Below are 13,139 nucleotides of genomic sequence, written 5' to 3' on the forward strand. Positions count from 1 at the left end.
AACAAGGAAACATATCATGATATCTTAACTGATTGATAAGCAAGTACTAATTTATCATTTTGAAAAGTTTGAAAATCTTGTGACAAACACTTTTCCGACATAGGTTCTACCTTAATATTTGTTTTACTCCACCCTTTTACTCAGTTCTGAGTATATTTTTCAGAGAATTTAATATGAAAATCAGACCAAACATTTTCATTGTTGTAACTCTTCTTTATAATGTATATCAATATAAAAAGTTAATTGAAGACCATGATTTCTTTTTATGTCCCCGTAATCGAAGATATATAGGTATATAGTTTTATCGTGTTCGTCTGTTTGTCCGTCTGTCTATCTGGCGGTTTGTTTGTCCGCAAAAACCTTAACCTTTACCATAACTTTTCATTTAATGGAGCTATGACTTTCATATTTAATATGTATATTCCTTGTGACAAGACCTTACTTTGGGTTCCACCAATTTTGACCTTTACCTTGGAGTTTGTCCCATTTTACACAAAATTTCCAAATTTTTACTTTGGCCATAACTTTTAAACGGTACATACTAGTACTCTCATATTTCAAACATGTAGTTTTTTGGCATTACCTTTCATTGGATACTAAACACCTTGACCTTTTGACCTTCGCCTTGGAGTTTTCCATACTTGTGATTTTTTTTAAACCTTGGCCATAACTTTTGAAGGGTAAGGACTAGGGTATTCATACTTCACATATGTAATCGTTGTTACATTAAACATTTTCTTAAGAAATCATCAACTTTGACCTTTGAGTTTGACCTACCGTTCAAAAACTTATCCTTAGTCATTACTTTTGAACAAGTGGTGCTAGGGCTTTCCTATTTTGCAGTTGTATTTCTTGTGAGAAGACCCTACTTTGGGTAACAATATATTTAAATTGCATTTAAGAAAAGGTTAATCTTCGCTATGTTGCCATACAGGGGCATAGCTGTTTCACAAACACATCTTTTTATATATGAGGATTTGCGGAGAAGAGATGGATACCTCAAAGCGTAACAGACGGACGGACGGACATCCCGATCACTATATACCATCCCGCTTTTCAAGCGGGGGATATAATAATTTATAATACTGCTGATTTTTTCTGTCAGTTCGATGATTTCCACCATCAAAAAACAATGTTTACCTAACCCTTAAGGCTTGATAAATCTTTTACTCTTTTAGATACTGAATCATTGCATTTACCTTAAAATATAACTATAATTGTATAATGTTATGAGATCAACATATCATCAGTTTATTCCCAATAAGCTCAGGTGAGCATTTTGGCCAATATGCTTCTTTATCCAATTTTTCTTTTTTTGCCCCTAAAAATTTTAGCTTTAATCTACAGGGGGTCATTTTTCTACGGGGGTAATTTTTCTTCACGTGGGTTCTGCAATATTTTAGGGAAGTGACACTTTTTCTACGGGCAAAAGGGTCAATTTTCTACGTCGAATAATGATCGGGGGTAATGACCCGGTCATTATTCGATGGGGGTCATTATTCGTCTTTACACCGGCATGAATAAGACATAAAAAGCAATGATCCTGATATATTTAAGTCATAATTATTGAAAAATTAAGTAAAATATGATATATTCGTTTATCATGCACCTCTCATAACATGTACATGCGATGGTCAATGAAATAATCCTGTGTTATATATGAACTAACTAGTATGGTCCCTATTATATAATAAAAGTAAATCCTAACCACTCATTTAGGTTAAGGAGGTCAAGCTACCATGTTGAGTTAAAAACGATAATTATATTAGTTTAACTGTACAACAATTTAGATCTACAACTCCATCCTTCCAGGATTTTAATTTTATTGATAGAAAGCGACTCTATTTTGTATAAAAATTGAAATACCAGTTTTACAAGTGTTTATGCAGGGTGTTCTAATGGGTAATCTTATTATAGAAGATTTTTTATTACATTTTATTTTTCTTACCAATTACCATGACTCATTAAGATGACAAATATTGCTCCCCCCCCATGTTTTTCAGACAAAACCTTTATACTGTAGAAATGATCATTGAAACCACCAACACTTTCCGTCTGTTGACAAACTTAAAATGATTAAATAAATTTGTATTCATTAAGGAGGGATTAAAAATGTATAAAATATATCGTTTTTGAAAATTTTATATATTTTATATGGTTTAATATAAAATAATATTTTCCGTTTTAAATTCCGCTTTCCGTTCCGTTTTCCGTTCCGCGTTTTAGCAACACCCTTTTGAAAGAGGCACCATTGCTTATTACCGTCTTCCTTGGAAGACGGTATTGTATAGTTGAAGTTTTTTACAGTCTTCGGACTATGCACTTCCTCTCTTTTGTGATTGGTAGAAATTGCATGATGAGAAAATTTTCAATTATTTCATTGGTTGAAATGCTGTTCAAGGCAAGGGAGATAACTTTCTGATGCTCTATTTTTCGTACGACTTAACAATTTTGCAAGATTTCCAATCTTAAAAAAATGACAAAACGAACAACAAAATCAGCAGTAATTATTTCTCAATAACATGATATTTTTTATAGCAATAAATAAAAAAGTCTCTTTAATTTCATTATAAATAAAATTTGATAGTTATTGATTGCAGGCTTTACAATTTGTTATTATTCTTTTCCCCTGTCTTGTTTGAAGAGAGAATGGGAATCAACCGAGTTTTGCCGAAAGTCTCGGTCAGTTTACGGAGATTACCGAGCGACAACCGAAGTAGGGTTAATACCAGTAAAAAGCTAATGTACGTAGAAATAAGAAATCAAGAAATTCAAAAGAATTATACGGCCTGATAAGTGTAGATCTGTTTACTATTTAAAATTTTGCTAAAGACGGTAAGCTTTTTTAAAAAGCTCTACTTGTCATAACTATACACTTAGCTTGCTTAAGCTTACTTTGGTTACTTTATACTTAGATGTAAATCAGAGTAACACTTTATATCCAGTTGGGCACCCCACCCTAACGGGAAGAAGTGACCCTTGTCACCCTAAAGGCACATATATATTTCAAAATTCTGAAAATTTTGTATATTTTATTTCATCATAAATGATTGATTAATACCAGAGAGCAGATTTCAAAGCATTATTTATTTTCAGAATATGTAACCCGGCCCACTCCCCACCCCCAGGTATCCAAGTCACAGGGGTCATGAAATGAACCATTTTGGAAGAGTCACCTTTCATCATCATTAATATGTACCAGGCGCGGATCCAGGAATTGCAGTTAGATGGGGCACCAAAAGTAGGCAAGGGGTCTGGGGGCTGCCTTGAGGCCCCCAGTGGGCCCAGGTAGCCAGCCCCCGGAAGCTCCTGGATTCTAGAGATTTTGTAGGGTAAAAATGAGGTCTATCAAGTATACATATTAACATTTTCTAGACGAAACTGTGATTTACGTTAACTTTGACAATTTTAGGGGGGGGGGGGGGGTGGGCGCCGGGTGCGCCCCCCCTTCAATCTGCCACTGTGTATTTAGATCATTGGCATAATACCAAGAAGCAAAGAAAAATATTTTTAAAGAATTCATATATTTTCACTACATATAATCATTAGAGCCCCGCCCTAACACAAAAACGCCTGTCCCTGAGGCCCTGAAATTCACAATTTAGGAAGTCACAGGGGTCATGAAATGAACCATTTAGGAAGAGTCACCTTTCATTACAATTAATATGTACTTAGATCATTGGCATATTACCCAGGAGCAAAAGAAAAGATTTTCAAAGAATTCATGTGTTTTTCACTATATAATCATTAGAGCCACAGCCTTACACCAAAACGCCTGACCCAGGGGTCATGAAATTCACAATTTCGGAAGAGGCAACCTTCCTCATCATAACTATTCACATAGATCACTGGTTTAATATCCAGGAGCAGAGAAGATTAATTGTATTTTCATTATATAATCAATACAGTCCAACCCTATCACCAGAACCTTAAAGAGTGCATTATTTTAGTGGTTTTGGCCCCATCCCTCAGGCCCCAGGCGGCAGAGACCATGAAATTCACAATTTTTTGTTCCCCTTCACCTATAGATGCTTAATGCAAAATTGGCTGAGTGGTTGCAGAGAAGAAGCTGAAAATGTTCAAATGTTAAAGCACAAAGTACGATGACGAACGAAAACAGATAGCAATAGATCACCTGAGTACTCAGGTGACCTAAAAATGCTTACCCTTATCATGTGCTGATTATATACAATTCTAGCATTTTATAACACCTAAAAAAGTAGCAATTACTTTGACTTTTTGCCTCAGAATTTATGTATTTTTTAGCAATTTGACGTAATGTATATAATACTGTTCACTGAAAATAAAATTTTGTTTTATAGATCTTAAAGAAATCCCTAGTTCTGGTTTTAGCATTGAAAGATCAATATTAGCTTTTAATTGTTTTATATGTTTATTTTATTATTTTTTTTTTTGTATTTTTTTTTTTCAGATAAAATGAAAATTATTTATTTGCATTTCAAAAAGATGCTTTAGAGTTAGAAATTTGCTTTTAGTAAAAATTAATGCATCATTTGAATTTCTAACAAAAAAATGTTTGTAAAACACTTATCCCCCCACCTCTCCAAAGTAGTTGGAATTTTTTGATTTTTTTTTGAAGTCCAAGGGCATATATAGCTCTATCCGAAAAACACCGATCTTACCCAAAACAGATCTTGATCTAGATGTTCATATGATTAATCTGTATATTAAATTTCATTTCAATATGCGCAACCACTGCGAAGAAAAAGATCAGAAACTGATGCTGGACCGACAGACCGACCAATAGCATCAAATCGATTTGACCTTCTTTGTACGAAAGGGACATAATAAATTATGCAAATTAAAGAAACGCCAAATAGACTTTTACAATCTACGTACTCTACCCCAGAGTTTTTCCAGATAAGTTTGAGCATTTCTGGTCATGTGCTTCTTGAGAGGAAGATTTTTAAAGATTTTTCTTATATACCGGTATTTCAATTTGAAAATTGGATTCCCTATCGAGACCCTGTCCTACCATGGGGTAAATGATTTTAGAATATTAAAATCTACACTACCTATGAATGCAGTTTTCAGCTTTCCTGACCAAGTGGTTCTTGAATGAAGATTTTTTCAATGACCCCATCCTATTTTTGTCTTTTCTTGATTATATTCCCTTGTAAGGAGACCTTGCACTTTCTTTAATCAACTCAAACTCCCCCGCATACATGGATACTTTGTACCAAGTTTGGTTAAAATTCGCACTGGGGTTCTTGAGAGGTTGAAAATGTTAAAAGTTTACAGACGGACAACGGGCAATCGGAGTTTTCATCTCTCAAGTAAGCTAGAAATAAAAATGTCTATCCAGCCTTTAATTTTTCCTTATATTTTATTAAACTATGAATTACTATGAATTTTAGTTCCATACACTTGTACTTTATTTCTTTGAAATTCTACAATTATCGGATATTATTTTTTCAAAAATATGCTATATATACTATATATATTTTTTCAAACATTACATTTCAGGTACATGCATGTAAATTAAGAAATTGATTTAAGCATAAAATTTATCGATCACCAGTATATCTTCTCGGATGCTTTTTTATAGAATCTAAAAAGGGAAAGCCTTCCAATACATTACATTTTCAAGGTACGATTGCTTTGTCTGATTTGATCACGTGTGTGATTTGATCATGTGTGTGATTTCATCACGTGTGTGCCGTCTAACACTATTCACTTCTATCATGTTTTTGTGTTTTCGTAAAAGTATGTGTCCTCCTGTGTCTGTTCAGTATACATTGGTAAAATATTTGAGAATGCCATCTCACACACATTCATGATGATTGATCCAGGTCTCCTCAACTATCAAATGTTATGAGCAGTTACTAGTATTAGTTTTTTTTTTCATCTGTAAAATTTTTGACCTCTCGTGTTTCTGTACAGCATATATTTGGTAAAATCTTTTTTTTTGTTTACACACATCACATTTTTGAGTTCATTTTACCATTATGTCTTCTCATCATGTGTCCCTTTAAGGAATATGATTGGCTGCTGAATGTCTTTCCACAAATATTACATTTATAAGGGTTTTCCCCTGTATGTATCCTAATGTGAAGTTTCAATGACGATGGTCGGGTAAATGCCTTCTTACATACAACACATTTATGACGTTTTTCACCAGTGTGTGATGTTTTGTGATACTTTAAATCATTTGAAATGATAAATGCCTTCCCACACACATCACATTTATATGGTCTTTCACCAGTATGTGTCCGCTTGTGTACCTTTGATTTGATTTGAACATATTTTATTATGTAAAATACATAATTGGATTGGGCAGCAGGCATAGCCTATATGAGCCCTCTCCAAAGGTACAAGGTTAATTAATACACATATAGTAACAGGTTTATATATGACCAATAAGTTGTATACAGACACAAATTTAAATAGAACATAGGGGAAAGAAAGATACATGAGTAAAGATAGAAAAGGAAAAAAAAACAACATATGAATACCGGTTTATAAATGTGGAAATGAATTGAATCGAAAAAATGAGAACTACAGCAATTTATAAACATACAATGAATGTGTATTTAACTTAGAACATTAACTGGAATAAGTATTACATAGTTGTGTACCTTTAAGATAGACAATATTGTAAAAGATTTACCACACACATCACATTTATATGGTCTTTCACCAGTATGTGTCCTTTTGTGGTTGTGTAAGTTATGTGAGTGTGTGTATGACTTTCCACACAAACTACACAGAAAAGGTCCTTTATTTGTCTTTTTCTGTCCTGGAAGGTTGAATATTTTCCTACACACTTCACAATTATAGGGTTTCTTACATATATGGGCCCCTGTATTTGCAGGCAATGTGGATTTTACACTGCAGGCTTTCTTACACACATTACATGTGTACAGTTTCTCTGTTGTGTGTATGCTCATGTGTCTTTCCAGACAGGCGGCCATCTTTCCACATACTTCGCACAGAGAGGATCTTCTTTAAATAGAAATTCTTACTGGTTTATCAGTCTGCCCACTTTGGTAATTGACCATCCTGCATATATCAACAAATGGATTTTTACATTTACGTTTTTTCAAAATCTCCTCGCATATCTGTCTCTTCATGTGCTTCTGTAAATATTTTGGGTTTCCAAAGGACTTTCCACACTTATCACAATTAACTTTGGTTACAGGACTCTTAACTTTGTCTTCATATGTCCCTTCAAATGCAGTATTTCACTGAATGCTTTTCCACATGTGTCACATTTATGAGATTTTTCACTTGCATGCACCCTCCTGTGTAACTGTAAAGATCTTGATTTTTTAAAAATCTTCCCACAAACATCACATTGGTGTAAGGCCTTTTCCAGAGTAGTGTTATTTGGACTCTCCATGTGATCTGACTCAATTGCAAGTTTCATTATTCTATGAAAGTTTTTTTTTCAATTCTAAGTGACCTTGGATCTTCTAAAGAGTCATGTGCTTAATTATAAAGCCTTTGTTGATCACTTTTGTGCCTCCATAAATGTACCTTTAATTCTGATTTTTTTTCTGATTTTCCGCTGACAAATATAATATGCATAATTCTGTCACCAGTTTGTGTCTTCATATGCCTATTGTTCTTCTCATCATTCTTTTTTCTGTCATTCTGTCCATATAGTTGTTCAACTTTTCTTTATTGCTTCTAATGTGTGATGTTGATGCTAAAGCAGTCCCAATCACCTGTAAAGATAAAAAAAAACAAAATGGCTTCTTTAATTTAATCTTTATCTAGAAACATATTTCATGATTTTTATGTAGATGACGATTGTTTGACATTTACATGTAAATGATCCAGCAATGTGTAGAATATCATCTTTGAAGCTTGAGGTAATAAGCACCACCCTAAAGTTTATCTGGTGATAACCCCTACCAATCAAGTGAAATAAAAACTCTTATTAGGTGTTTGAAATTAATTGATATTTATCAACCTGTCCCTGTGTTTAACTTGGGATTCGAAATTCACAGAGGGATTTGCTAAGCAAATGTAAACAATTCTGCGAAAATTAAAATCAAAATGTCCTGACAATGTCTGCAATTTGTTCAATTGAATACAGAGGAATCACCCCCGGTAGATAATTTAATTGAGGAGAAAATACTGATATTTCAGCATACTGAAAACATTTTGTCATGAAACAGGACAGATATTTCGGATTTACTCAAGTTGAAAGTACATGTGTACATAGTGTTCAATTAATATGTTCGATAATTTACTTGGATTCATTATTTAAAATGTTATATACCATACATTACATGACTTAATTCTGGGGCACCAATACCATAAAATTTGCCCCTCGTTGACAGGAAAGCCCATGAGAATTATTTCGCCCTCTGCTTTTGGGCTGATGTACCATATTCCCATTACATTTAGTTATCATACTTATTTTTTATGGCTTCGAGGGCAGCATAGAATATTTGCCCAAGGCTTTCCAGTCATCTTGGGGCAAATATTCTGGTATGCTGCCCTAGAAGTCATGTAATACATGTATAATACGAAATCACACAATAGACCGAATAGAGACCGTTTCATGGTAACTGCCGTAGTGCTCTTTTGCAGGGCAAAATGATATAGTTTGGTGAAATAATTATATGATCAAAAGTGATTGTTTAATATACGTCACTTAATTATTTGTCAATAAAAACTTCGCCAAACGTTATAGTTTTGCCCTGCCAAAATGTAGTACCGCTATGGACACTGGAAGTTTATGTAAATATACAGTACGTTCATGTATAAACAAAGCTATGCACAAACTATATATTTACATTAATTTCCAGTGCTCTTGTAGCTTATTGATAAAACTGCCAACACCTGCAATCTAGCATACCTGATTTTTCAGTACATCGGTACATTTTGCATTTGACAAAGAAAGAAAAAAAACCCAAAAATTTCCAATTCTGTGATTTGTTAAAACAGGTATCGGAAGATTCTAAAGGAAACCTAGGATATATACCTTGTTCAGTCTGTGCAAAGGGGGGGGGGGGCAAAGGTGTGTGTAGTTTTGGAATGTAAACAAAATGGAATGTCGATCCCGATATAAATGTACATGTTTACCAGAATGCGTCGATTTACTCAAAAGAACCCTAAATAATTCAAAAGGAAATTATTTTATGTTAACATAAATGTTGGCAAAATACATATTATATTGTTTCAACTTTTCTTTGAGAAATAATTATACTCCTTTTATTGAAGCATCTTGTGAGCTCTGCTTTGTTTAATTTTAGCTGAAAATAACAAAGTATTGTTATATTTCTCCCTCTATTCTACCCTATCTTACTATATGATATCTAATGAAAATATAAGTTTAATTTGATGACTTATTCTAGGCATCCGGTAGGGTGGGGTGGTGGACACACACTTTCCCTCCAAATTAAATAGTTTTATTTTTAATAAATATGAAAGTGTTCATTCAATATCCACTTATTCTCTTTATTTCTAGTCCTTTTGTTTTGCTTTTAATTTCCTTTTGGGTCCTATTGAATGAATCGATGCACCGCATGAAACAGGGACCCCATCGGTCTATCTATGTACATTTGATTTTAAAAAATGAAATAAATAAAGGTACATGTATCAAAAAATAATAAATAAAACACTAGTTTTGTAAGATATTGTGTGCAAAATATATACCTTCAATAATAATAATAAAAAAAAGATTCCTACATTGTACAACATTTAAACAAAAATAATTTCATACCGGTATTCATTGGCAAAGTAGAAAGAAAATAATATTATATTAATTAATTAAAGTGTTATCTGTGTTAAATTCGAATTTTGGTTTTGGTTGTAAGGTCTTTAAAAAGATTATGATTATTGCAATCAAGTTGAATCAACCAATCATTACAATCAATGAACTAGCAAATAAAAAAAATTATACACTGTACTGTACTTTCCTTCAAACTCTTCAACTTTTCAACTTAAAGATAATCTTCAAGGCAAAATAAATATGATAAAGTTGATTGATATATCAAAAATATTTTTTTTGTATATATTATATTAACACGGTAGACAAACTGCGCAGCGTAGTTGACATTTTACACTTTGCATAGGTGTAAAAACTCCTGTAAAGTATATAAAGGCATCGATCTTTGAATCTTTAATTAGTATTACATGCTGCATAGAGTGGCTATAATTATTACGTTGTATTGTATAAATGTGTGTTGAATGAATATTATACAGTCAATTGATTCGTTAATACGGACGCCTGTAAAACTCCCACACACCTCTTCCTAAGGGTCATCCTTTGATAGAGTAGAGTGCGGGGATCTAGAAGGGAGGGGATAGATTTATTAAGTGTATCGTATATAAAAACAACGAAAAGTAATATTGGAACACCCTTGCAAAAAAAAAAAAAAAAAAAAAAAACACCTGACGGTGACCCCTTTTTAAGTATGGACTCTATGTATGTCTTTCGTTGAAAATTTAATGGTATCAAGATGTTTCACCTAGCGAGACTTAGATAAAGGTTTCTTTAACAAACCATGCCAGGTCCGCATCAACTGTTTTTAAAGGGGGTATTCCCCCTACCCCTCCCACAAAAAACATTACGAAAAAAAACATATTCCCTTTAATTATCTCATTTACTCTACTTCTTTCCATCTTTGACCCATTTATGCCCGTTCCTATCCCTTCCAATCAATCTTTCACTCTCCATTCCTCATTTCCCTTATACAACTAATCTCCTTGCTTCCCACATCTGCCCTCCTCCCTCCCTGCCCAACTCACTTCTCTTATAGCGGCTGTTTTTCCCATTCCTCCCTCTCTTCCCTCCCCCTTCCCCATTCCCCCGTTCACGTCCATTTTATCCTTTTTTCCTCTGCTATATCCCGTCCCACTCAATTATGCCCATTCTACATGTACCCTCCCATGTCGTTCTTATCCCATTTCATTTCACCGCTCCAACTTTCAATCAGCCATCTTTTTCATGGCCTCCCTTTCCCTTCCCCTCCACATCCTATCGATCTCTCTCCTTTCTCCTGATAATCCATTTTCCCCAATCCTATCATGGAAGCATTATTTTGTATTTTATTTTTGTTCTGTTATAAAGATTACGTGCTTGAAATGATTGTGAAATTCTATTTTAATTATTTGCTTGTATGAGCTAAATGTTTTGTAAATAATTTATATGTATTGTACCTGTTTATACTGTATTTATTTATTTGCGCCGTACTGTTGTTATTACGTATTGTGTTTGATGTGGACATTGCACTTGTAGTTGTAAATGAATTAATCAAGAAATAAACATAATTTTAAGATAAGAGTGGTGTCATAGACAATATTAGCTCTGAAGACATAATCGAAGACGCCGACTTTTGACCGCCGTCTTGATTATTTTTCTCACTTTCTTTCATTTATCCTGAATACTTCTAATACTCAGACAGGCTAGGGTATTTTAGTCATTTGACAAGACGGTATTTGCTGCAATATCAATTAAACTAGTACTAATATATATAGTAATATATATAGTTGTGAAAAATTAGAAAGGATCCATATTGTAAAAGACATCAACTAAATGGAACTCTACAAGACTTTTATACGGGGATATTTACATTACACACGTATTTTACTAATAAAGTTTGTTGAAAACTGTGGCCCTCAAAACGCAATAAAATGCAAAGAGGGTCAAAAAATTAAAATATGCATTTTATTTTGTCGTCACAGGCGAAAATCAAAATTCACGCACACATTGAACAGAAGCTGTTGGTAAATGCTCTCCCATTTATTACAACTTACCCGATGGATACTAGTAATACAGAGATCTGATTGATCAGAAGGACTAGTACCTTGTTTATCTGTGTATTTATAGCAATTTACGGTAATTCCTCTTCCCTCATTATTTGGAGATCGTCCTAACCTATTATATGACTAACCATGGCTTTGCTGTTTTTACCATAATACGTTGAACTTCGCTTTAATACTACCATGCAAAGATATCGGTTTCCTATTTAAGCCCAACACCACCCTCATCATTATGATCCTGATGTGAACAAACTTGAATCTTCAATACCTGAGGATGCTTTGATACTTATCACGGATTTTATCAGATTTAATCAAGCAGATTTTTATTATAATCCCTCTCAACAACAGGGCGTGGCTCTTCAATGGCACAAACTTGAATTACACGCAGACAGACGAATCTACAGGCAGTAACAAACAGATAAAATCTGTTCAGAAAAGCTCATTTAAAGTTTAACACAAATTGTTAAAGAAATAACGGTTATATTTGATCGCCATATTAATTCAATCTCCTGTAATATGTACTCCTCCAGCCCTTACATAGCCTGGAGTTTTAATCACGATACAATGTATTTTGCTTCATAGAGATTACCCGAACAGATTTCCTTTTCATTGTCATTATGCAGGGGATGCTATCTCTTCCATGGCGCCTGATCCAAACTCTGATGTCTTTGTCCATATTTGCCCTGCTCTCAGTTTGTATTGCTTACATTGATATTGAGCTTGAAAATTGTTCGTTATCTTCATATTTTATGCTAGACTTGGGCTATATAACAGTGTAGAAGTGAACATATATAGAGAGGAGGACGGACAGACAGACGAACTGACTAATGTTAGGAACTTCACTAAATAACAGATCAGCTAAGCTAACAATATCTCTCTTCTACAGTTTTATTTGTAAAAGCTCAATTAAAAAACAGAACATCAAACTAAATAAAAAATATGACTGTAAAATTAAATTTACCCATAAAAGAAGATCAGCATAAACAAAACACAAATTTTAAATATTTTGATTCTGATTCACTTGGTCAGAAATCAATGTAAAACAAGAGGCCCTTGGGCCACATCGCTTACCTGAGCATTGTGGCTAGGAAAAAAGCAGAAATATGTTTATTATTGGAAACTTCACAAAAGTGGTCCCAATCATTCTTAAATGGGAGAGGGTATGATTTAATTAAACTTGAATCTACACAAACTAAGGATACTTGCATATTTATTTGAATTCCTGCGGCTTTATTGCTTCTTAAACTTGAAGTAACATTGCTGCTCACCGCCCCCACCCCCCACCCCCCCCTTCCCAACTAAATATTAATCATACCTTTGCTGTCCTTGAAATATTCCCTTGACCGTTGTTGCGCCGCTCCATCTATCCAAAGGGGTCATGATTTGAACAAACCTGA

The 13,139-nt window shown here is 33.8% G+C and overlaps 1 protein-coding gene across 1 annotated transcript; it reads right to left on the reverse strand.

Moving 5' to 3' along the window:
• Positions 1-5,373: 5,373 nt before the first annotated feature.
• On the reverse strand, positions 5,374-7,149 carry LOC134282651 (zinc finger protein 596-like). Its single transcript, XM_062765050.1, has 2 exons — positions 6,600-7,149; positions 5,374-6,245 (listed from the first exon to the last, which is right to left on the reverse strand). The coding sequence occupies exons 1-2, from the start codon at positions 6,933-6,935 to the stop codon at positions 5,943-5,945; spliced, it is 639 nt and encodes a 212-aa protein (XP_062621034.1). The 5' UTR covers positions 6,936-7,149; the 3' UTR covers positions 5,374-5,942.
• Positions 7,150-13,139: the final 5,990 nt, after the last annotated feature.

The sequence above is a fragment of the Saccostrea cucullata genome, unplaced genomic scaffold (assembly GCF_032062105.1).
Source record: "Saccostrea cucullata isolate Sc308-1 unplaced genomic scaffold, CSIRO_AGI_Scuc_v1 ctg4899, whole genome shotgun sequence".
Taxonomy (NCBI): Eukaryota; Metazoa; Mollusca; class Bivalvia; order Ostreida; family Ostreidae; genus Saccostrea; species Saccostrea cuccullata.

Bases quoted from the DNA above. Each gene is read 5' to 3' on its own strand.
- LOC134282651 (XM_062765050.1), bottom strand. From the start codon at position 6,935: ATGGCCGCCTGTCTGGAAAGACACATGAGCATACACACAACAGAGAAA. The intron at 6,246-6,599 runs GTACACAACTAT...ATCAAATCAAAG, and splicing joins CAATATTGTCTATCTTAAAG to GTACACAAGCGGACACATAC.